The 25,833-nt window shown below is 41.6% G+C and overlaps 3 protein-coding genes across 10 annotated transcripts in view; 1 reads left to right on the forward strand and 2 right to left on the reverse strand.

Annotated features, from left to right (window-relative positions):
* LOC121018272 (olfactory receptor 481) overlaps positions 1–25,833 on the reverse strand; it is a 50,547-nt gene that overhangs the window by 12,967 nt on the left and 11,747 nt on the right. For 3 of the 8 annotated variants that reach the window (XM_040456979.1, XM_040456976.1, XM_040456975.1), the window contains 5 exons: positions 12,931–13,131; positions 9,977–10,079; positions 8,854–9,030; positions 7,946–8,109; positions 7,620–7,770 (listed from right to left, as the gene is read on the reverse strand). The gene's annotated coding sequence lies outside the window, so the exon portion shown is untranslated. Of the gene's footprint in view, positions 1–7,619; positions 7,771–7,945; positions 8,110–8,853; positions 9,031–9,976; positions 10,080–12,930; positions 13,132–17,805; positions 17,909–25,833 lie in introns of those variants that run through there. The other 5 variants (XM_040456978.1, XM_040456973.1, XM_040456972.1 and 2 more) reach the window with 5 other exon arrangements.
* On the reverse strand, positions 1,720–5,192 carry LOC121018296 (olfactory receptor 508-like). The gene is given in 5 exon segments (XM_040457013.1): positions 1,720–1,820; positions 1,823–2,050; positions 2,092–2,244; positions 2,247–2,330; positions 5,168–5,192. Coding segments are annotated over 5 exon segments (591 nt in total).
* On the forward strand, positions 6,324–22,308 carry OVCH2 (ovochymase 2). Its single transcript, XM_040456980.1, is given in 14 exon segments — positions 6,324–6,563; positions 8,641–8,750; positions 10,409–10,500; positions 12,459–12,631; positions 12,991–13,086; positions 13,329–13,480; positions 14,109–14,298; positions 15,394–15,417; positions 17,511–17,601; positions 17,715–17,839; positions 18,586–18,726; positions 19,104–19,234; positions 21,514–21,607; positions 22,075–22,308. Coding segments are annotated over 14 exon segments (1,698 nt in total). The 5' UTR covers positions 6,324–6,475; the 3' UTR covers positions 22,266–22,308.

Here is a 25,833-nt window from a genome sequence, read left to right on the forward strand (position 1 = left end):
TATGTGTTGGCTCTGCCCTTTTTAATTCATATGTGAAACAAAGTAAAATTACAGCCCAACTCTGAGTTTCAAAAGTATAAAACCTCTAGAATACATGAGAGAATATTTTTGTAGCCTTGGATTGGGAAAAGATTTCTTGAACTTGTCACTAAAACACAAAACAATAAGGAAAACGTTATTACATTAGACTTCATTAAAATTAAAAACTTCCGTTCATCAAAAGACAATTAAGAGAGTGATAAGGCAAACCGGAATGGGAGTATAACTTCCAAATGCAGAAATCTGACAAAAGAGCTGTAGACAGATTATAGTAAGAACAAATCGATAAGAAAAGTACAATCTGAGCATAAAATTGGCAAAGGACTTGAAGAGACATTACACGAAAGGAGATATACAAATGGCTGACAAATGCTTTTTTAAAATGCTCAACATAAGAGGTCCAGAGCGATGAGGGGGAACGCCACCTGATTACTTCATTGTAAAACCTGGTGACTAGCCTCGGACTCTCTGGTATTATCTTTCTAAAAAACTGTGGATAAATAACATCATCCATAGGAGACCTGAGTTACCAGGACTTCCTGAAGCTATTCCTTCTGCAAGTTGTCTTCTTATCTCTGACTGTTTGTAAAGAGTTCTTCTTTCACCAATTTATATTCTGGGAACAGTGGATTAGGGAGAATTGGAATCCACATTTACTCTAGGATTCATATAACACACATCACTTTTGTAATAATTGGAAAACCATATTTTAATCTTTCAACATGATTAATCAAAAGGTTCTGGAGGCAGGGAAGTAATTCAGGAGGGTGAAAACTGTCCAGGCTCAATCATAAACACCTAAAATAAAGTCGTGACGGAAGTGGTGGCAATGAACACTTCGGGAGATATTTGGGAGAAGGATCGCAGGTATAGTCCTTGCCTGCATCAGCCCGGGTGTCTTAATCCATAATTTTATACCAATTGGCTTGCGAAAGAAAGTTCCACTGTACCTTAGCCTCCTCCCACCAATACACCCCAGTAGTTTTTCCTACTATTCAAAAGCTTGTTAGCAAAGGTTCAAAGACAAGTCTTTGGAGACAAACTTTTGAAAAATATGAAAAATCTACTGGGAATTTTCAAAGGAACTCTCAAAGGCTCAGCCTTCAGAGTTCTTCTGTGTTACCTGGATTGAGTTGCTTTGGTGGCAAAAGTATGTAATAAATTCTTTTGGTCTCTTATTCTAGGTGGAAATAAAAATTTTCAAGACTCCATTTCAAAGGTTATGATAACCCTGTATAAGACAGACCAAGGCTTCCAGAGAAAGTGACCTGGACTGACACTACTATCAATTGCATTTCCATTGAGTACACAATGCTTTCTAAGATACTAACTTACAAGAAGATATTTTAAAAATAATAACCTAACAGAAGAAAAATAAAACACTCTGTAATCATGGACTCTAACCAATGAGCAAAGCAGAGAAAAAGTAAAACTATATTCTCTAGGTCTCCTAATGCTGAAATATATACATTAAATCAAACCCAGCAGAATTTCATGAAATGATATATTTTGTGACCTAGAAAATTATAAATTAAAGTTGGTACTAATTAACATACTGGCATTGTGTATTTAAGATAGTTCTTCACATAAAGTGATAAGGCTAATGGATAACATAAACATCTATTACATATGTTCCTGAAACTATAGTTTTTCAGTTTCTGGAATCACACTGAATTTCTTTCAAAATGACCTATTTTTTCTAGCCATCAATTTTCTCATTGCCTCTTTCACCTCTTTGTTTCTCAGACTGTAGATCAAGGGGTTCAGCATGGGGACCACACTGTATAGAACACAGACACCACTTTAATATCGTCAGATGAGTAGCTTGACTTCGGTATGACATAAACAAATGTGACTGTGCCATAAAACAAAGTGGCTGCACTGAGGTGAGAAGTACAAAAAGAGAAGGCCTTGTGTCTTCCCTCAGTGGGGTGCATATTCAGGACCAAGTGCAGGATGTATAGATATGAAACAGCTATGATAAACAATGTGATTACAATGATTGACCCACCTAAGATGGCAGGAGATACTTCAGCACATAAATATGGGTACTAGAAAGCTTCACTAGTGGTGGGAGGTCACAGGAGACATGGTTGATTTTATTTGGTCCACAAAAAGTCAAGCTCAATAAACAGCCAGTAAATGATGAAGCATTCACCCATCCCCCCAGATAGGAAGCAGCCAATAAGACGATACAGACTCTGAAGACATGTGTGTAGAGTAGAGAAGTGGAGAGCGGGTGGCCACATAGTGATCACAGGCCATGGCAGCCAGCAGGAAACACTCAGCCACTCAGCCAAAGTGTTGTCCAAAGTGTGTCCAAAGACAACATCAGAGCCAAGCTGAACTATGTGGGTGCCAGTATGATATGGAAAAGCGTGATGTACTGTTGCTGCAATGAAAATAAGAGAAGACTTCAGAGCCAAAAGCTCTGGGGATAAATTTAAGGTCTGCCACCTGGCAGGTGACCTTGAAAATTATATAATCCTTCTGAGACTCAATATCCTTATTTTTAAAATTAAGATAGGGGCGCCTGGGTGGCGCAGTCGGTTAAGCGTCCGACTTCAGCCAGGTCACGATCTCGCGGTCCGGGAGTTCGAGCCCCGCGTCAGGCTCTGGGCTGATGGCTCAGAGCCTGGAGCCTGTTTCCGATTCTGTGTCTCCCTCTCTCTCTGCCCCTCCCCCGTTCATGCTCTGTCTCTCTCTGTCCCAAAAATAAATAAACGTTGAAAGAAAAAAAAAATAAAAATAAAAAAATAAAATAAAATTAAGATAATATTTGCTTCACATGGTTGCTGTGTTAAGTGAGATGCTGTATGTTAACACACTTAGCAATAGATAACAGTAAACAAATAATTCATAACTGAGAATCTATTTCAAATAAACAACTAGTAGCTCCTGCTACAAATGCACGGACATTAATAAATCAATAACAAAGAATGACTGTTACCTGCTGGCCAAATATTATGACAGAGACAAACTCTAGGAGTCATCTCTGTATGACAGGGTTTATTTACGCAGGATTTAGGACCATTTAGAATATAAAACTTTTACCTCTGGTCAGAGAGGCACAGGTTTGTCAACATCCCACTGAGAATCCAATGGGAGAAAATCCAACGAGACTGAGAAAATTAGGTGCGTTTATGTATGCCTACACCATTATGCTGTCTGAGGTTCATAAAGGTCTCAGGGGCTTCGTTTAGTCTTCTCATTATTTGTATATAACAATGGAAAACATCAAATTTGCTTTGAAACTTGATTTGGACCAACACAATTAATGTGGGCTATCCTTTGGTCATCCGTGGTATTTCTAAGAAGCAGCCTAGAACTATTTTCTTAAACACTATCTTGTGACTCACAGTTAGTTCCTGTGAGCTGCAGAAGAGCCACAATGCTCCATGTGAAAGTGACCCATGATTTAATGCAGCATTGGCATTTCCCACTTATTATATAGATCCCCCCACCAAATCTCGAACTCCTTAGACAGAGATGCGGTTATTGAAGATGCTTCTTCCTTTTCCTGCCCCATATTTTTCTCTACCCCAGTCCTCCCTTTGAATAACCAAGAATCTCTTCCTTGTTCCTGATTTCCATATGGTTTTTCATGAGTGATGTTACTGTTTGTATTGCTCTGAAATTGCTTTCTTTTACTCAAAAATATTTTTTAGATAATTCCCTGTGGGCATGTACTAATCTCCTTCAATCTTTGTAATGATTCATAGCATTCTAAGTGTTTGATCAGTATTTATTTAGCTATACCCTGCCAATGCTCATATACCAGTTCTCTTGGTTATGCTCTAAGAAGTGAAATTATTGGGTCAAAGCTTTTCCCAATTTAAATTCTGATAGATAATGCTAAATGGCACTTTTTCATTTTTTTCATTTTTTTGCATAGATAAGTATATGATATTCTGGGTAATTCCTAAGATCTATCTTCCAGCTCATTAATTCTCTCTTTAGTTATGTATAATCTACCGTCTAACCTACTTTTTCTGGGTATATTTTTTTTATTTCCAGACTATCTCTTTGTTTGTTTGTTTGTTTGTTTGTTTGTTTGTTTGTTTTTTCAAATTGTTGTGGTCTTTTCTAAAACAAAAACCCATCTGAGGTTTCTTATTCTTTTATTCCTTTGAAAATATTAACCAATATGTTATACTGTCTACTAGCTCATTCTATTATTACCTGATGGTCTAAATCTGTTCTTTGATGTGTCTGCAAACATACCTTGTTTTTTACTGTTTTCATTTGGGTTTGTTCTTTTATAATTTCAAATTTTGAACACATCTTTTTTTAGTGGGGTTTTGTCTGCATTACTCTTGTCTAGCCTGGGTTAAAAGTATGTCCTCCCAAATAAGTTTTGCTCTTTATTTCTGTCACTTGCTTCTATATCACTGGTTCAGGATAAATTGTGATGCCATTTTCTCAAATTGAAGGTTTACAGATGAGGAAGACAGTGTAAGACAGTATATTGACAGTATAAAGACAGTATTTTGAACCCCAACCCCATATTTGGTACAGATTTTGCCCCAGAATTCCCAAGAGAGACATTTTTATCTCCAAAAGATTTAACAGTTTGGTGGATGAAAAATTGACTTTATACTACCATGTCAAGCAACAACACTTCAATATATCCCTTTCTGCAAGCAGCTACAACATACAGTTATTATAATCCTTGGAATTCTGGGAGGCTTGGGGACCTGGCCTTATGGAAATTTAGTGTTCCAGAACCTGATACAATCTCCCTAATGATTTTAACAGCAAGGAGTCACAGTTTACACTCTCAAGAGATTAGATTACCAAACTTTTAATGACCAGCTTCATGTTGGGAAAGACTGTGTTGATAACACTGATAATTATGATATGTGTTGATACAAGAGCTTAAAGGGAATGTCTTCCTCTGAACTGCAGGAACACGCAGGATCCCATCACATTTCTGTGTGGCAGTCAACAAAAATACCCAACTCTCACATGGCAAGGGAAATCTCATCATTTTTCATTTTGGATTTCTTTTTTCATTTTCATTTTCATTTCATTTTTCATTTTCAATTTCTTTATTCTGTGGTACTAGAAACTGACATTAGTTTGAAAGCTCAAACGCTCTATGGTTTAATGGGGACTCCATGCCTACTTGAGGCCTGTCCGCCCAGGCACATCCCTGGCACATCCCAGGCACGTCCCAGGCTAAGTCTTCCTGCAAGTTTTTAAACTAGTATCACACAATAAGTAGACAAAATATAATGATTTAAAGTCAGGAAGGCCATATTCCTAGTCAAATTAAATTGGTCTGGAAAGTGAGTGACAAAATATAACAGGACCTGAAAGATCACTTGTACAAAAAAAAAAAAAGATGGAGATTTTGATTATAGTTTAGACATGGGTTGACTACTTCTTATTGTTGATACCAATCGCTATACCAACAGCCAAAATTTTCCAGCTTCAGGATTAATGTATTTGTGGAAATGTCTCTGGGGATTTGAGTGTCCTTCGTTTTGCATTTATATTATTTGCACGTGATGTAGTTTTATAGAATTGTGTGGTACAAGGGCAAAACTTGTCACAAGGACGTTAAAGCCTTCTGATTTGGCATTTGCTCTTTGGGGCAGTTAATTTGTAAAAGCTGACAGAAAAAATCTCATATTCCCGTGTGGGCACACATGGCACTGGCCGATCCACAAGGGTTTCTCACACACTGACGATGTGCCAAGAACTCAGTCAAGGAAGAGGAAGACTTGTGTATAATCAGAGCCACTTTCCTGTGCCACATCATCTACCAGGTGTAGAAGTGAAAGCGATTTAGTGTTTGCCTTCTACAAATATAAAACACGGTGAGAAAATGTAGATTCACAAATGCCCCAATCGACAGTATCCCAAATGACTGTTTGGTAGCTTGACTTCATTCCTGAGTGTGCTATCAAATTATCTTTCCTCTCCTCCCCTCTCCTTCTCTAACACATAGCTATAACCGCCCATTTACAATTGGAAAATAAGAGAAAGAAAAATATTTTAGCATATTCTGATGGGTTGTTTGCAAGCATGTAGTATAACCTTGCAAATAAGGACAACTTTGATATTCAATCCTCTTGTAGAAAGTGGTAACCTATATACTAAGGAGCAAGTAATGTTTGCATATAAAACCTTAGACACCAACCACTTGGCTAGCCAATAAACTCCGGGGGAAGCAACAGATTGATGTGGGTGTAATGGGACGTGTAATATTGCTGGATCAAGACTATGCTTCTGTGGTCGACTCCCCACATCTTGCGAAGATCTTTGCAAGAAACCACATTTAGAAACATTGTATGGACATGGTTGAATGACTCAAGTCTTGGTTAATAAATAACTTTCTTTTAAGCTGGTTTATTGCTGGTCTTACAGGCTTTCTATTTGGTGCTCTTTCATCTCTCTAAATATTCAAGGAAAAACTCTGAGTCTTAAAATGCCTCTGAGCAAGAATAGGCTGATTTTACTACTTGGAATGCTCTGTGTGGAACAATGTAAATCTGCAACTCTCTCTCTCCCCAAAGGTAAGTTCCAAACAAACACTATCACTGCCTTTGTCTGAAGGAATAACCTTTGCTGGCAATGGACATCACAACCCCAACTCAATATTCCTTTGGGAAAATAGAAGCATATAAATTTTGGAGATCTAATTGTTTTTCATGTAATTATTTTGAGCTTCTGTCCTGTAATCAGCATATGAAACTGCATAAAACATTCACGGGATACAATCTGAACAAGATGCATTGATCTGGAGAGAAAACTGGGATGATTCACTTATTTGGACATATCCCACAATCCGATCTTTTTTCATGGAGCAAATTCTGGAAATCAGCATCTATTGGTGCATCTATTGGGAAGCACTGGAAATCTTTTGGAAAATTCTCCTATTGGGAAATATGAAGTCTATTGACTGTGGTGCATTACGAATGCTCTTTTTTTCCTTCAAGTACCATAAGGTGAGAGTAGTTCTTGGCAGGCTTCTCTATAGTCAGAGTCATGCCAGCCCCAAGAATCATCCTGTTTTCTGTCTTTGCTTCAGCGAGTTCAGGAAATAGTCAACTTCGTGTCTAATTTACTTATGATCCATTCAACTGAAACAGTTAGAAAATAAGTTTTTGATTCAATGTCATGCCTGCATTGGGTTCAGAACAAAAAAGGCTCAGTATTACAGCCATACTTTGCTGTTAATTAGCTGTGATTTTCTTTGATTCTTCACTTTCTCATCTGTAATGCAGGGGCAATAGTGCTTGATTCACAGGCATTGAGTGGAGATTAAATGAGAAGTTATTTGAAAGAACTTTGTATATTTTACCATGTTAATCCAAATGGCTATGCTCTCAAGGATATGCTCTCAAGAAAAAAACATTTGTTCATCCATCCAACTTTTCTAAGTGTCTACTGTATGCTAGGAATTGTGCAAAACCTTGGAGATACAGGGATGAATAAAACATAGGTTTTTTTCCCTCATGTAGTTTATAGTCCAATGAGAGAGACAAACAACTCGTTATCACAATACTGCATGGCAAAGTCTATAAAAGTGGGGAGGAAAGTGTACTACACAATACAGGAGAGATACTTACCACAGCTCGAGGAAACGAAGGAAGACTTCTCAGTTGAGGTGTTGCCCAAGTTGAGGAATAAGGATTAGAGGGTTCAGCCAGGTAAAGAAGCAGGGTGATTATCAGGCAGGGCTTTCTAGGCTCTCCTTGAAAACATGATGAAAAGAATGACCTGCAGAAGGGACAGAATTATCATCCTCGAATTACCAGGGAGACCTAAACATCTTTAATCTATCTCATCTGCTAATTGAGGAGTCAAAAAACACATTGAGGTTAAATAAGTAAATGAAACCTTTTCAGGGATAAAGTCTTCTCCACAAAAAGGAAAGAGTTCTTTTTGCCATTACCTGGCAACCCTTCTAGCCTAGCACCACTGTGGTGTGTGAATCAGGACATCTTCTCTCCACCCCACTCTTCTCGAGCAACCTGCCACTTTCCACTTGCATAAAGATTTAAATCCAATATCTGACAATGTGTCAGGCAGCATAGACCATGGTCTCCACTCAGTTTCCTGGGTGGGGCAAAGAAGATGTACACACAATTACAATCCAAGGCAGAATATGGCATCATCCACTTCACTACTTAACTGAGCAACTTCTATGCGTAATGAACTGTTCTAGATATTTTGAATTTAGATATTTCTAAGGTTAAGCTCCTATATTTGAGAAGACCACAGCCTAGCTGGGTTGAATCATGTAAAATTAACCATAATGGCATGTGATAAATGCTATAGAAGTACAGAATGCTGTAAGGAGCCTCTAAAAGGGCAGGTTGCTCAAAACCAAGGGGGCTATAGTCCTGCTAACCCAGTGGAGATCTACCTCTGAGTCCCTTCACCTTCATATTAAAAAAAATAGGTGTCTTCATAATGTGCCCGTTCTATGTGAGAAAAGCTGAAGCAAATCTCACAATTAACATAAAGCTGCTTTATAATATTTCTACATGCTCAATGTCCTACAGTTGCTTGCTCAGTAAAGTTTCCTGTATCCCTCATTTCCAGGAGCTATCTAACCACTAAATTTTTGTCTTCTCTCATTCCCAGATCCCACTTGTGGGCAGAGTTTGGTGAAGGCACAGCCTTGGAATTACCTTAACATTTTCAGTCGCATTGTTGGGGGAAGCCAAGTGGAAAAGGGTTCCTACCCCTGGCAGGTGAGTCTCAGGGAACATTCTCTGGCAGGTAGACTATGAGCTGTCTCAGGACTGGATCTCCCAGAAACACATGCTACTCATCAGTGAACTCCATTCTGCCTACCTCATAACCAGATATGTCATGAGTGTGGGCCAGGATCCAAGTCCCTCAAGATGTCCATCCATCGAGTTCCAGAAAATGTGTGTTCAGAATAATCATATGCACTATTGGCTTGCTCCAAAAATTGGAAATGCCATCCCAAACTTTCAGCCCCTAAGACAAAAATTGCACTTCAATAAGCTAAAAAAAAAAAAAAAAAAAAACCTCGTGAGTTTACAATGAAAAAAAAAAACAATTTTCTTAGTCAATAAATATGTTACATTGTTATAGTTAAAGATGCTCAGGAAAGTCAAAGCTGTTATATCCATAGGTCTAATTTCTGTTTGGAGATTTGTACCTATACCATAGGACATCTTTGGGATGTCCTTAGAAGCTGATATCCTAAGAATTCTCTCTCAATCTAATTTCCTGGTCTTCCCATGCCATAGAAATGCCTTTGTGCTTCTGTCTCTAGCCTACAGTGTTCGCATTTATTGTCTTTGACATTCTCCCAGCTTTCTTTACCCTGAGAGCCATGTTGTATTCTTGCCTCTTAATTTTGTGAGCAATAGCCCCTTGCTTTTACTTTAAGTCAGTCACATCGATTTTTGCTAAGTGGCTATTTAGTAATGATTGGTTGATTGAATTTGTGCTCAGTAGCTTGACTAAATGGCTGAGGCATTGTCATTTGATTAACTGATGAATTAATTACTTGGTTGAAGAGTTGATTTGATCAGTTGCTTATCTGGTCAATTGGTTGACTAATCAACTCAGAAGTTCATATTCAAGTCATAGTCAGTGGTTTTACTTCCTTTTACTTACTATTCTTCACTGTATTAAACATTTTAATAGTTTATTGAATAATTTTTGGTCAAAAAGAGACAGTTCTAATAAATTGATTTTTTTCTAATTTTGACAATGGAATTAACAGCATATACCTGTACCCATTTTAGAGTCAAATCAAATATCATGAACAAGATAAACCAAAGATAGCAAGTAATTTGTAGAGGCAGATTAAAAAATAGGCTTGAAGCAGTGGTAGTTAAAAGCAAATAGGTAAAAGCATGAGGAAATTGTAGATACACACTATTCTCTAAGAGGCTTGGAGGAATTGAAGCATGTGTCGAAAGATTACCTTAGCCCTCACCTTGTTTTTCTCCCAAACCTCTTCATCTGGACTCTGCTATATCTTATACTTTTCTTTCTTTCTCTTCACTCACAGGCATTGTTCATATTATTAGGGTAACAGTCTGGGCCAACAGTATTATGAAAATAAATTAATAAACAAACAAATAAATAAATACCACCAATTTTACTACCAATTCTACTAAACTCTTACAGCCAACCATCTCAAATTAACTACCTCTTCTGTAGACCAGGGTTGGAAGTATTCTGGTTCCAACACTACCCTTCTGAGCTGTAATGGGACAGGTTTTACTCCTTCACACTCCACAACTTCTAATATTTGTATATAAGACATCTGGGCCTATTTTTCAGAATATGCTCAGTCTCCAGGTTTTGTGGGGGGGGGGGGCAACAGGGCATTGACTTGCTCCCACTTAAGCTCTTTGTAATCCAGGTGTCTCTGAAACGAAGGCAGAAGCACATCTGTGGTGGAACCATCATCTCTGCACAGTGGGTGATTACGGCTGCTCACTGCGTTGCAAACAGGTAGGAAAGGCCTAGTTCATGGATGAATGCCAGATTATCCACCTTCTCCTTTGGAATCAGCAGCAACAACTCTATTACAACATGGAAATGCGTGATGTATGCATTAGCATGGGAACATCCTAAATGCATGACACAAAAAGGGCTAAGTGACACTGTCAGAGGGTACTTAACTTGATAGAAAACATACTTTCTTTGCAGGAGTAGAAAATTTTATTTACTCAAACATGACTGGAAGTAATTAAAGAATAACATCCAAGTGAAAACAAAGGATCATAAAGATACATTTGTGAAAAGCCTCTCCTACATTTCAGTGAAAAAAAAAAATCTGGTTCATTATGCATCCTAAAAAATTGGTAAAAGAACCCAGTGCTTCTAATTATGACTTTGTTTCATACAATACAGTCTATATACAAAATGTGTATTCTGGAAAATATTGCCCCTACCAGTATTTTTCTTTTATAACACATGTCTGATCACACTGATCCCATTTTTGGAAGATTTATTTGTGATTTCTGTCCTTGTAAAGGAGCTGACATTAAACATTAGTAATAGAAAGCCATGCCCTGGTAGCCCCTGGCCCTGACCAGCATTGTCCATGTTTAGTCATGGGCTCACTGCAGCTGTTGGAACGCAACTTTATATTTCAGTAACTCACTTCTTGATCCAACTTCTCTTCGTCCTTTTCCAAAAGTGTAAAAACAGTTCTCCCCCAAATGCAAAGGTCATTGTTGTTCTATTTTTTTTCCTTTGAAATCAACTTACAGCATTTAAAGATTAAGACAAAATTGATAGAGGAAACCAAAGGGAGGCCAGTAAAATGTAAAGAAGTCTCTCATGTCCGCTTTTCTACTGGTCATGCCTCTCTGAGCTTCAGTCTAACAACTTCCATCTTTTATCCACTTTCCTGTGTGCTCTAAATGTTCTATTGTTTTTAGTGCTCTGGGTAGTCACTAGGCTGCAATCAAGTCCCATATTTGTCCTCTTTTATTTTAAGTCAGCAAACATCCCCTGGATATTCACTTGGCATTAGACACTTTGGTGGGTACCAAGATACAAAAGTAAGTAAGATGTAATTCCTGCCCACAGAGAGTTGATAGTCTAAAGAAAAGTTAATTGATAATTTCACTGTAGTGTGGCAGGTGGTTAGGCTAAAGAGATGCTGTGTATTAGGTTAGGTACCCAATATAGCCAAGAGCTGGAGGGAATATACCAGGAGAAAATTACAACCTTTTCAGTTCTATATAAAAAAAAATCACTTCTGGGAATAAAGGGTGCCCAAAGACTGTAAGCCCAAAGTTCTTAATACAACTCAATGCATTCTACCGAGTTCCTTTTAGATAACTTTGCTACAGAAAGAATGGCAATAGAGTGGTCTTTCCCATCTCACACCATGTCTCTAAATTACAAACATAAAGAATGTAAGGAGAAGATCCTCACTCCCATTGTGTTCATCAGTCCCAAAGCCTTAACTGTGCATACTCGCTGAGATACCAGAGTTTTGGTGTTATTACACAATGACTTTCACAATGTACACTGAGCATTAGATCTCTGATATTAAAGCAGCATACTTAGGGGAATCACAAGTAATTCTCAAAGAATCTCACTGCTATTGAAGCCAGGCCAGCCAGTTAGGGTAGGTGAATAAAGTCCACTATGGCTTCAGACCTCTGAGTTACAATATAAATGCATTTTTAGACATTTAATGAATAACAAGGCAAAGTATTCAATTTATCATATTATTGGCTCCATTTGAGGCCACTCTTTACTAGTTTCCCACTTAAGTCAGGAACTTTTGCACTTTTACTAGTAGTGATGGAATCATTCTCGCTTTCTCTGTTCAGTATCCTCACACTCATATCATCCATCCATGTTATTTGAAAGAGGCCAGATTGTCAACCATTACAAGTATACTCAGAGGCTAAATGAAAGTCAGCCATTTTACCGCTTCTTCTTCATAGAAATATCGCATCAACTTTGAATGTTACTGCTGGAGAGTATGACTTGAGTCATATAGAGCCAGGGGAGCAAACCCTCACCATTGAAACCATCATCATACACCCCTACTTCTCCATCAAGAAGCCAATGGACTATGATATTGCTCTTTTGAAGATGGATGGCGCCTTCCATTTTGGTAAACATTAGAGGTTCACTCTGAATTGTCTATCCCATGTGCTCTATAACTTCTGTTCCATAGCACATTTCCTACAGCGTATGTTATGTAGCATATGTCCAACAGTTCTGGGTCATGCACTTTGAGACAGGAATTTGAGGTGGAGGGTCCCCTATGTGAAGCTCTTTTTGCTTGTGGCTTCAAATATAGGGTTATGTGGATTCAGGAGAGAGTCTTTCTCTGTCTGATAAGTGGCCCCTGGAGGTGCGAGGCATAGATATCACAACTCTCACAAGGTCTTTGGGGAACCACCTACATACCAAATGGTGAGTGGCTTAGGGTGTCCTCTCCTCCAAACCCTGTCCTGCTCTTTTCTTCAGGCCAGTTTGTGGGCCCAATGTGTCTTCCAGAGCCAAAGGAAGAATTTGAGGCTGGATTTATTTGTACAACTGCAGGCTGGGGCCGCTCAGCTGAAGGTAAGAACTTGTATGCCACTTCTCTTAATCAGATGTCAGAACTTCCTGGTGGGTAATTAGAAAATACAGTTGTTTTTAATCTATTTTAAAAAACAACAACAATGGTGTAAGCATTTCAAAAGAGAATATTCATTGAACATAGAAATCCAGGTCTTTCCAAAGGACACAAACCTGAATGTAGCATCTTCAATTGAGGAAGTGCGAGAGTGCCTCACTGGGGCTCTCATCTCTGTGTTTTCTAGATGGCGTTGTCTCGCAGGTATTGCAGGATGTGAACCTGCCCATTTTGACCCAGGAAGAGTGTGTGGCAGCTTTGTTAACCCTAAAGAAACCCATCAGTGGGCAGACCTTTCTCTGCACAGGTTTCCCGGATGGAGGGAGAGATGCATGTCAGGTAGGTGGGAGTGGTCAGGCTGAAAGGTCCCTGGCTGGGCTTCCCTCAGCTTTGCCATCAGGTGAGGGGCTGAAAGAAGGCTACAGGCAAAACTGGATTCTTGTCAGGGGTGGCAAGGGAGGTCAAGTTGAAATAAAGTGACAGTTTTTACAATCTGTTTTTACTGGAGAGTGTGAACTCAGAGGAGGTCTTCTCCTTTTTCCAAAAGACCAACTAACAGAGATAGTGCCATCAGTGAGCTTAGGGTTCTCTACAGCTGAAGGATGGCTGGGGTTTTCCTACTGAGAAGTTTCCATCTAGTGGATAATCACTCTCCTTCCATTCCTCCCGCTGACCAAGATCTGGGATCAGTTTCACTACTGGGCAAGACTTCTCTGAGTCTGCAGGATGAGATAGGAGATGGAAGAAAGGGTGGAAGGGGAAGGATGGGGAAGAAAGAGGTGAAATTGATAGGCCCTAATGATATTTGAAGATTTAATGTGAATTGTGCTTGGCTGTTCTCCTGGCCACCGAGTCCAAGTTATTAGAAGTGAAGAAATATCATTGATCCTCCTTTAGCATATTCTTGGGGGGAAAGAGTGAGCACAGACACTGATAATGATGGTAATGGAGGCTTTTCCCCCTGCAGGGAGATTCAGGAGGTTCCCTCATGTGCCGGAATAAGAAGGGGGCTTGGACTCTGGCTGGTGTGACTTCTTGGGGTTTGGGCTGTGGCCGAGGCTGGAGAAACAACATGCAGGAAGATAACCAAGGATCCCCTGGGATCTTCACAGATCTTAGAAAAGTGCTTCCCTGGATCCACAAACACATCCAAACTGGTAATAAATCCAGCACATAAGGTCAAGAAGCTAAGGCCAGAGAGAGCGTCAGCAGAGTCTAGGCAAGACAGGACCACTGAGCAGACAGGCTTGCTTCTGTTTTTAGTGTAGTACATAAGAATTGTGACATTTATGAAATTTAAAACCAGAGTAAAATATGGTGTACAGTACAGTATACAAATATATAAAGAAACGTGAATCCATTCATCCTAGACTTTGTCAAATTGCCTTTAGTTGAAACAATCAGCTAGAGATGTATTTTCACCATTTACTTCTCAACTGTGCTAGCAAGATTTATCAAGCTATAGAGAAATTTTGCTCCCCAGAGGACAATGTCTGCATTGGTTTTTGGTTGTCACAACGTGGGGGTGCCACCCACCTAGTGGGAAGGAGGTATGGATGTTGCTAAGCATCCTATAATGCACAGAACAGACCCATGACAAAGAATGGCTCAACCCAAAATGTGAGTGATGCTGTGGTTGAGAAGGCCAGGCACAGATCTGGGTGCCATACGTCTGAAAAGATCAGGGTCTATAAACACCTTCTACTAGACTGATCAGGGAGTTAATTGAAACTTCGGTTCTGCCTCCACATCCAACATAATTGTTTTCTAACTAGTAGCTTCCAGCTTCAATAGGGCTTCTGTTCTGTCCCAAAGGAGTTAATTAAAATTCAATTGGTAAGAACTTGGGTTTGTTATCAAGTGTACAGTGGCAGGCATCCAAGCCCTCAGCTCAAGTGGTAGCTACCCCAGTAACTCTTTTTTGGTTGCGGGCCACTTATTCTCATCTCCAGCATCCCTTCTCATCAACAATGGGAGAAGTAGACCAGATAACCTCTTCCTCTGTGTGACCTCCCAGCTAATCGTGGCCTGATTAGTGCACTTAATAAAGAGAGTGAAATTTCATTAAAACACCGAGACCACGTTCCTGTTTTGTCAAATTACGCCTTCTGTTCTTTCCAGAGATCAGATTTTCATTAGTTGCATAGTGACTTAAAAATCCCTGCACTTTTGAGCCAGGGAAATGCTAACTTGTTGAAATATTGTTCAGGGTACCACAAACCTTGAATAGCACGCTCCTTTTTCTTTCCCAGGGAAACGGAGGAAGAGCTCCAGAGGTGGGTATTTCTTACAGCCTGCTCCACCGGGAGCAGGAATTAATATCTAGTATTTCTGAATATAAGTTCCTTTTGTAATCGGAAGTCTTAGGAAGAGCTCTCTCTGCTCACTAGGTAGAAAGCTACCCACACTTGGGGCACCCACAGCCATTCCCTGCCAGTCAGGGCAGCCCATCACCCAGAAGGAGCTCTGGATCCTCTCCCATTTCACTTCTTCAAGCCCTCCATCTCAACTCAGCAAACACTTGCCGAATCCTAGCTTTAGATCAGACACTCGAGAGGGAGCGGGAGGTGAGGTGGTGCAGATGGTCACTAAGCTACACGCCTTACCCTGAAAGCGTCCTCATGTGTACAGGGGACTCTCCCCCACATTGCCAAGTCTTCAATGAAGCTGCTCTGTGACTTTGGGAGAGCTCCTTCCTACCTCTGGAGCTCAGTTTCCTTGTCCATAAAGAAAAGAATCTGGGAGCGCTTGGGTGACACAGTCGGTTAAGTGTCCGACTTCAGTCAGGTCATGTTTTGCAGTTTGTGAGTTCGAGCCCTGCATCAGGCTCTGTGCTGACAGCTCGAAGCCTAGAGCCTGCTTCGGATTTCGTGTCTCCCTCTCTCTTTGCCCCTCCTCCACTTTGCGCGCACGCTCTTTCTCTCAAGAATAAATAAACGGTTAAAAAAAAAATGTCTGGATCAGATAGTCTCTAAGGCACCTTTGGCTCAAATATTCAGTGTGTGTCTGTGAGTCTGTGGAACTAAATACAAAGATAGTTTCAGGAAAAAGAGTACCTTGAGAGCTGCAGGAGTAAGTGGCTGGGGGGAAAAAGCCAGAGGAGGCTTTGGAACACAGATGCATTTTAAGCTGAATCACAACAAACAAAGAAACAAACAAACAACAAAACCACAAAGAACCAGTAGACTGTTGTCAGGTGGAAATGGGATACAGATAAAGAAAAATACTGCAGCTCAAGGAATCCTCTTTGTCGAAAGATGGATGCTAAAAGATGGAGATAGGAAAATGTTGGGGTAAGAGACCAGCATGTCAGTCAGAGCAGCTGAAGTGAGGGAGATTAGAAAATAAATGGAGACCAATTTGTAGAAATTTTGGATGCCTGTCAAAAAAAAGTTTGGATTTACTGAGTAATAGGAAGTTGATTAATTAAATAGATTAGAGCAGTACTCTGGTGGTATGAGAACAGCACATAGGGGATAGGATGGAGGGGAAATCATTCAAGGTGGACTTATGAGATTACACATTAGTTCTAGAGGCTTAGGGCAATGGCCGGGGAATGAAAGGATGGGAATGGAAACAAGAAGAATTGGCACCTGGCAGTCACTTAGATGAAGGCGGGTGGGGGGGGGGGGCGGAGACAGGGAGGAACCAAGGATGGTACCAAAGTTCTGAGCCTGAGAAACGAAGCAAAGGGCACCTAAAAGTAATCGAATCAGAAGTGGAAGCAGTTTTTTGCAGACCATCTGTAGCATGTTAAGGGGATATCTAGGAGATGGTTGAAAAACGAGGTCTGAAGTTCAGAAGTGTAGAATAACAGTTGAAACTCAGAGTATGGATGAGACTAGTCAGAGGGCTCGTGTAAAAAGAGGATAGAGGGGCGCCTGGGTGGCTAAGTCGGTTAAGTGTCCGACTTTGGCTCAGGTCATGATTTCACAGTTTGTGAGTTTGAGCCCCACATCGGGCTCTGTGCTGATGGCTCAGAGCCTGGAGCCTGCTTCGGATTCTGTGTCTCCCTCTCTCTCTCTGCTCCTCCCCCACTTGCACTTTGTCTCTCTCTCTCCTCTCCAAATTAAATAAACATTAAAAATTTTTGAAAAAAAAAGAAAGCTAAGGCTAGAACCGGGAAATACATGTATTTATAGAAGCAAGTTATGATGGAGTGAAGCAGAAGGAATCATTGAATCTCAAGGTTAAGCAGGATCTAAAAAGAACAAAAAAGAGTAAGGCATCACAGAAGCAAGAGAAATATTTGACAAGAGAGGAACCATGCATCTTGAAGAACTAGGCACTTCTGTACAGGTTCTAGAAGGAGAGGACTATTGTGGCCAGTCACCACTGTTACCCTGATTCTCGTGGCTCTCTTTCCCAGCCTCATGCAGTGAGCGGGACCGTGTGCTCCGTGAGTCTCAGGGGGAGCTGCACTTCCCAGAAAGCCCCTACCTGTATTATGAGAGCAAGCAGTGAGTAGCCTCCCTGCCACTCTTCCCCCAGCCCCCACCTCCAGTCTGGCTGTGCCCACGAACTGGACACTTTCTGTCTCGGAATAACTCCCTCTTAATGTATCTGCCTGCAGGCTGTGTGTATGGATCCTGCTGGCACCAGAGAAGATGCATGTGCTGCTCAATGTTTCCCACTTGGATGCAGAGTCTTGTCACCACACTTACCTCTCGATATATTCCTTAGAAGACAGACTTCTTGGTGAGTGGATGCTGACATTGTCAAATGGATGTCGTGCTGCGAGGACTTAATGGGGCCGGGCTGCAGGCTGTCTGGCACTGAGGCATCTGTAAATACCACACTTTCTGTCTGCAAGTTTCAGACTCAGAATTGACGGTGGAAAGGAACTGATGTGAACCTGTGTGATGGTTGCAAGGCCACAGAACACTTCATTGGCTCCATCTGCTTCCCATGGAACCAGACTTCCTAGATTTATTTGCCGGGTCTGGGGCCCGTCAGGGGTAAAATATAGACATACGGCAGGACGCTCAGGCAGAATGCTGCTTTCATAGGCATGAAAATGACCTTTACTGCATCACCCAGCTAAGAAGGAAAATACCGATGGATAACCATGAGCAGGAAACAAAGGTTATTTAGGCAAGAAACAGAAACAGGGGAGCATTTCTGTGGTTCTTAATAGGAGATTTTGCCCCCAGGAGATATTTGGCAATGTCTCAAGCATTTTTTGTTGTCATGACTAGAGACAGTATTACTGGCATCTGATGAGTATGGCCAGAGATGCCAGAAAACATCCGATAAATGCACAGGACAGCCTGAACACGAAGAATGTTCCAGTTAAATATCAGCAGTACCAAGGTTGAGAAACCCTGGTTTAGATAACCCTATACTGTCTTGACAAATCCAGTTCAAGGCCAGTTCTCCTGAAGTCTCTTAATGGATGCTGTTTTCTAGACTCTGAACAAAGACTCTTGATTCTTACATTCCAGGGAAGTTCTGTGGAGAAAGCCTCCCTTGATCAGTTCTTATTGGCTCCAACTCTGTACAGCTGAATTTCGTCTCTGATGCCACAGATCATGCAGCTGGGTTTAATCTCACCTATAAAGCTCTAAAACCAAACTACCTTCCTGGTAAAACCATTTGCTTATATCACGTACTACCCAGGCCTTTTAGAGAAGTTGAGGCCCCGCAGGGATGAAGTGAGGGGCAGGGAGCTCCCCAACAGGGTCTGTTTGGTTCCATCACAGAGGGAGCCACAAGGCAGGTGAGAGGCCATGAAGGTGCTCCTCCTCCCGTCCTGCTGACTCATGCTGATCACATACCCAAGTGAGCTTAGAGGGCTGAACGAGTTCTGGAGAATCAGTGCACAGACGTCTTCCTTCTTATTAGCTCTGCCTGAGGAGTCAGCTGATGAGCCATTTGTGGGAGACAGGTGGAAGCACACAGAGGATTGATTCCTCTTGGCTTGAGCGATGCCATTGTTAGGACGTTTCCCCTTGTGTTTCAGATTCAGGTTGCAGTTCCCTTACTGTCCTTTTTGAAGAAGGCCTCATACAGAGTCTTCACTATCCTGAATACTATAGCAACATGGCCAACTGTGACTGGGTTTTTCAAGCCCCCAAACACTACCTAATAAAGGTACTGAGCTTGGTTACCCTCAACTTTGCTCTGGTATCTCCACAGAAGAGCTAACATAAACACCATGAGGGGAGAGGTTTTGCGTTTTGTTTTGTTTTAATCAGATCTATTCCCTGGTACCCAGCATACAAAGTTCTTTGATATATATACGTGTTAAGACTAGCCTATTTTCCCTGTAACTACCCACATATACCACTAGATGACAGCTGTGCACTTTACTCTGTTGAAGGGCTGTCTCCATCTGGATCTGGTAACTGGTTTAATCAGTTCCTGGTCCCTTCTAGAAACAAGCATTTCTTCCTTATTAATTAAACTGCTAACAAAACACTTTGTAAGTAATGGCTAACAAAAGTCCATGCCAATAAGACCTCAAACATCAAGCCTTCTGTGCAGAGGGAACAGACCAAGCACAGAGGAGCTAGTGTAGAACAGGCTGAGGGACTGGCTGGCCTCGAGTAAGAGCTGTATTGGGAAGGGTAGTGGAAGAGGAGCTGAGTTAAAAGTACAGAGGTTTTTGAATGTCAGGATACGGAGTTTATTCAGCATTTGATTCGTAGCTTTTGTGGTTCGGTAAACACTAATAGGCCATCTGCGGAGAGATGCCACCAGAGAGTTGAAGGTAAGACTGCAGCCAGAATGAGGTTGGAAAGAGGCATTTATTTAGAAGTCCTTCTCCGAAAATAATAATTGAAAGCGAGAGAGGATATGAAGTAGAGAAAGTAGACTAGAAAGCAAAGGGGGAGGAGTAAGGATGGATAAGACCTCCAGGCTCCTATATATATGTTTTTTTTTTTTTTTTTTGAGAGAGAGAGAGAGACAGAGAGACAGAGTTTGAGTGGGGAAGGGGCAGAGAAAGAGGGAGACACAGGATCCAAAGCAGACTCCAGGCTCCAAGCTCTCAGCACAGAGCCTGACACAGGGCTCAAACTCACGAACCACAAGATCATTACTGCAGCCAAAGTCAGACGCTTAACTGACTGAGTCACCCAGGCGCCCCAGGTTCTCATATATTTAAGAGGCAAAAAGAAGTCTGAGAGTCAGGAGGAAGTGTGGAGTTAGAACAGTCCAGAGAACAGAGCCTTTAATTTAAAACACAAAGCAAGCAAACAAAAAGTTGTGGCCGAGTTTGGATTTACCACAAAGTTAGGGTTTAAAAAGGACTGAGAATTTCAGCCATCCAGCCCTCAGCTCATCTCCCAGCAAGGTAAAATAATTGGATTGACAAATGAACAATAGAGAGCAGGTGGGAGTGGGGGGGGGCACCTGAAATAGCAAGTCTGATGTTCGGAAAAGAAAAAAGATCACGCAGGTTTTACACATGACGGGAGAAGAAAACACAGAGGAAATAAGTAGAGAATTTCTCTTTCTAAAAGCTTCTGGAACCCAAACATTCAAATGAGAAATTTCAGGAGGAAGCAGCACTAAGGGAAGATTGGTTATGAGTAATGGAGGATAAAAGTTTAAGTATGAGAGGATTTCTGGAAGGACGAAGACAAAATTTAGTTGAAAATCTGAACGTGCCAGAGCTAGAAGTGATTCAAAAACACACCTATTCAATAAATGCGTACTGAGTGCCATGCATCAGTGAAATGATGATTTCACACCCTGTAGTCAGTGACAGCACCAGTGTGCAGGACCCATTCAAGATAGAAATTTGGAGATTAGGATTACAAGTCAGAACTATGTGCATATCATTTGACTCGGAGAGAAAAGGGTTTACTACTGGAAAGTATTGTAATAAGGATGTAGAAATGTTTGAATGGAACGTACTTCTGATAGTCTCCTTTTCCCTGTGCCTACATTCACCATTAGTGATCACTTACCTCCACTTTGTCCCATCCATGCAGCCCTGTGTCTTTTGCTGAGTGTTCAGGCTCCATTTAATCCCCATCATCTGTGTGTTTAAAATGTAAATTCCCACCTCATCAGCCCTATTTCCCACCGCTCTGCTCTTCAAAGTCAATTGAAGGCCGGTACTATCAAATTGCTCAGATTGTTCTTTGCTGTTTCTTTGGTCTTCCTAGGAGGGCACCAGGGAGCTCAAATATTTACACCTTTACATTTGGTCCCTGTTTGGTAGCTTAGATGCATCTAGAGTTTAGGAGTCTGTGGTATAGCATCTTCTCCTAAGTAATTTAACCTACTCATGAATGCCCCATTCACTTTCCTCTTAAGGTCACACCCCAGAGCAATCTGAGCACTCCACATTTCTCTGCTTACTCAAAATCAGGTCAATGGTTCATTTGATTTGCTGTGGCGGTAATGTGGAGTCTTGTCAGCTTTCCTTTCAGAGTCTGGAAATAGAAGAGAATGGAGATTGTTCTTCTGACTATGTGGCGGTGCACAGGGATGTAGAAGGACAGGAGGAAATAGGTCTGTGCCCCTGGAGCCTCGGCTCCCCTGGTTTGCCTTTGGACCCAGTCCTTTGTGGGGAATTGTTCTTGGGAGTAAAAAGGGTCTGGTTCAAGTTTCCTTCATTCCCCTACACCCCCTCCTTCCCTCCTCCCTAAGTGGTCGCTACCACCACCCCTTCTCCCAGGTCAGGGGCAGGAAGGGCCAGAGGGAGAACCAAAGAGCTATTTGGACAGAAGGTGTGGAAGGCCCCCAGTGATCTAAGGGTCAGAAGGGGAAAGTGCCAATGAAATAAGCCCATTGACTCAAACTAGTTCCCTCAGGGGCATGCGCAGTGGGAGTCTTTCTATTCTGAAAATGAACTGTGACACCACCAAAAAAGTTTATTTCTCAACAATTGCCTAAAGGTTAATTTTTTTCCCCTATCCAATGCCATGCCTATTTGCTGGGCCCTTGACCACGTCTTGCCTGAGCTGGGCTTTAACCAGCAAGGTTTTGTGGTTTCGTTGCTCCTGCCCCTGTGCTGAGCTCCTCTGGTGTAATGCTCATCAGCTTCCAGTCAGATAAAAATGTGACCTACAGAGGCTTTCAAGCTACAGTCTCTTTCATCCCTGGAACAGGTAAGAAGACAGAGGCATCAACATCTTGGGTCCCGATTCCCATCCTCGTAATGCAGTAAGAATGGGAAGCCTTTACAGCCCAACATGGATGCAGTCGGTCCTCAGCATTTGCAGCATCTCTGTCCTATAAAGTCACCCTGAACACCAAATTAGTGATTACTGAACCTCTGCTCCGAGGAGTTAGGTTCCTGGGAGCCTCTGGTTTTATGGGTGTTTCTGTTTAAAGTCACCTTACATATTGTTGGTTCATTAACACTGAGCTCACAGCCAGTGAGCCTGTGCCTATAGCCTGTGCCTCAGCAAAGCTCATCTATCACATATATTTTCTCCATAAGGCACATCACAGCCTCCTTGCCCTTACGAACACTAGATGGCACTGCAGCACAATGTCTGGGGCCATTTCAAACAGCAAAATCACCAACAAAAGGCACAAAAATGCAAAAAACCCATGGCATTCAAGGGACCATGGAAAGGTCCCTTGTTTATAGTATAAGAGCTAAAACAAGAAGGCAGAGTGCCGCCTCATTAGACCTCAGCTAGGAATACGTGCATCAGGTGACTCAAATTGGTCACTGTTCTGCAGGTGTCCTTGAATGATCATGAAAGCACCATTCGTTCTGAGTTACAAATAAATGTTAGGGTGTAGGTGACTTTGCAAATGTGGAATCCATGAAGAATGAGGATGAACTCTATGCCTGAATCATGGCCTGTTCTTACTATATGTGTGATCTAAGAGTCATCTAAGACTCATTTACTTCAGGCTCACCATGGAAGAATAATACATGCCTAGTAAGAAAGTAGAATTAAATCAGATCACCCTTGGCCATGAGCAAGTGTGTAACACATAACAGAGGCTCGGAAATGTGAAATGTCTTCACCAGCTCTCAGCCCCTAGATACACGAGCAACACAACTCCCCTCCAAGTCCTCACACCCATGAGCACTCTGGCCAAATCCTACAAAGCCATCTGTTGGCTTTTCAAGTTGTTCATTCTTGTTAGACAAGCAGTTCTTTATGGCAAACCCAGGTTATAGTTAAAATACTCCACTTTTCAATTAAAACACCCATGGTCCAGCCGACTGAGATGCTCCAGAATTCTAACAGTAGTAATTTTCTGGTAAGTTCCAAACACTGGCCCTGTGTGTGTGATCTGAGAAGTTGTATATGCTTACACTCAGATTTAAACATCTCCAGATCAGAGGACAAGTCATTGTTTTTGGAGACATGGAACGTGCTACCTGAAGATCACAATGCTTCTGGTAAGCTGTTCTGGGGAATGTGACCAAGGGATACCCACAGAGTGTATCAGCCAGGGTTCAACCAGAGTATCTCAAAAAGATATGTTGGAGTCCTAACCTCCAGAATGTGACCTTATTTAGTGCTAAAGTCTTTACTGAGGTAATCATGTTAAAGTGAGGTCATTAGTGTGGGCCTTAACCCAATATGACTGCTGTCCTTATAAAAGGAGAAATTTGGATGTGGAGAGAGACACCCGCACAGGGAGAACGTCACATGGACATGAAGGTGCAGACTGGGGTGATGTACCATCTACAAGCCAAGGAACACGGGTGATCGCTAGCAAACCACCGCAGGCTGTGGGAGAGGCACCATCACCACCCACAGAAGGATCCAACCACACTAACACCTTGATCTCAGGCTTGTAGCCTCCAGAACTATGACACAATAAATTTCTGTTCTTCTAAGCCAGCCCGTTTATGATATTTTGTTACAGCAGGCCAAGCAAGCTAATACACCAGGAATTGGCTAACATGGTTGCAGGGAATGACCGAGCAATTAAACCTACCTGGCAGGCAGTCAGAAAGAGAAGATCACAGGGGGCACCTGGGTGGCTCGGTTGGTTAAGCGTCCGACTCCTGACTTAGGCTCAGGTCATGATCTTACCCTTTCCGTGGGATGGAGCCTTTCTTCCGGCAGTGCATTGGGCGGAGCCTACCTGGGATTCTTTCTCCCCTTCCCGCCTCTCAAAATAAATAAACATTTGAAAAAGAAAAGAGAAGTTCACAGGACACTGGAATTCCACAGGCATGGGCTGAAGGTATTCTCCAAAGGCAAAATTTCTCCTCTTTTTCGGGGAAGCCTCAGCTCTGTTCTTAAGGCCTTTGCAACTAATTAGGTCAGGCCCACCCGGATTATCCAGGATGATCTTCTTTACTTCAAGTTCACTGATCGGGGATTTTTATTACATCTGCAAAATACCTTTACAGCAACACCTAGATTATTGTTTCATTGAATAACTGGAGGCTGTGGCTTAGCAAAGTCCACACATCAAAAAAGCCACCACACAGAGCTATATGGGATGCAGTCATTGTCCATTTTGCTCAAAGCGACACTGAAATCTTTCTAGTCACAAGAAACAAAATTCCCATCTAAATAGATTCATTTCGTGGAAATGGTTAAACAGTGTGTCAAACTGGGGTCTGACTCACAAGATCTGTGCACTAAAAAAAAGTGAGTCCACCACTACGTTTTAATGCCAATGAGCATTGAGAAGTGCTGGACTTTCTCTTGTCCTTGTTTGCTCTGTGGCACCCAATGACACACATGTGCCACATCCTGGTCCATGTGGAAAACCAGGTGAGTGGAGCAGGCAGAGGAGGGAGTAGGGCAGCTTTTATGGTTTGCCAATTTGATAGTTTGTCAAGAGAAAATGCAAGCACCTTATTTTTATTATTTTTTTTTAATTTTTTTTCAACGTTTATTTATTTTTGGGACAGAGAGAGACAGAGCATGAACGGGGGAGGGGCAGAGAGAGAGGGAGACACAGAATCGGAAACAGGCTCCAGGCTCTGAGCCATCAGCCCAGAGCCTGACGCGGGGCTCGAACTCACGGACTGCGAGATCGTGACCTGGCTGAAGTCAGACGCTTAACCGACTGCGCCACCCAGGCGCCCCTATTTATTTTTTTAGTTTTATAATCTGTCTGACACAGAACATAATATAGAGTGTGGAGACAATATATTCCTTATAATGAGAACTAGAAGTAATCTGAGTCTTTTTGTTCTGTTTTCTTGGACCTCATGATGCATAGATACCTTAGGTAGAAAACCCTTGTAAAGTGTGGCTGCAGTGGCTCCTTCTCTTGACCACCATGGGGGTGCATTCAGCAAAGCCATTTTTCCCAGCCTAAACCAAGTACAAGATTTTCCAAGGAGTCTCATTACAGCAAAGATTTATTCATCTTTTATCCACAGTACCTAGTGCAGTGCCCAGAACACGGTAGATGACAAATAAATAGTTAGTGAATAAAACTATATAATCCACAAATAGCCCCTGATATAAAACCTCCATGAAACAATCTTTCCTGCTTTTCTCTCATAGAACTCACACTTGAGGGCCCTTTTCCTTTATACAAATACCCATAAAAATGTAAGAAGTAAAAGAAAAAGAGTTTACATGTGCCCTGCTTTTTTTTTAATGTTTATTTATTTTTGAGAGAGAGAGAGAGAGAGAGTGGGGGAGGGACAGAGAGAGACAGAGAGAGAGAGAGAATCCCAAGCAGCCTCCATCCACGCTGTCAGTGCAGAGCCAGATGTGGGGCATGAACCCACAAACCTCGAGATCATGATCTGAGCCAAAGTCAGACACTTAACTGACTGAGCCACCCAG

Source organism: Herpailurus yagouaroundi, unplaced genomic scaffold (genome assembly GCF_014898765.1).
Source record: "Herpailurus yagouaroundi ecotype Mexico unplaced genomic scaffold, PumYag 218, whole genome shotgun sequence".
NCBI lineage: Eukaryota > Metazoa > Chordata > Mammalia > Carnivora > Felidae > Herpailurus > Herpailurus yagouaroundi.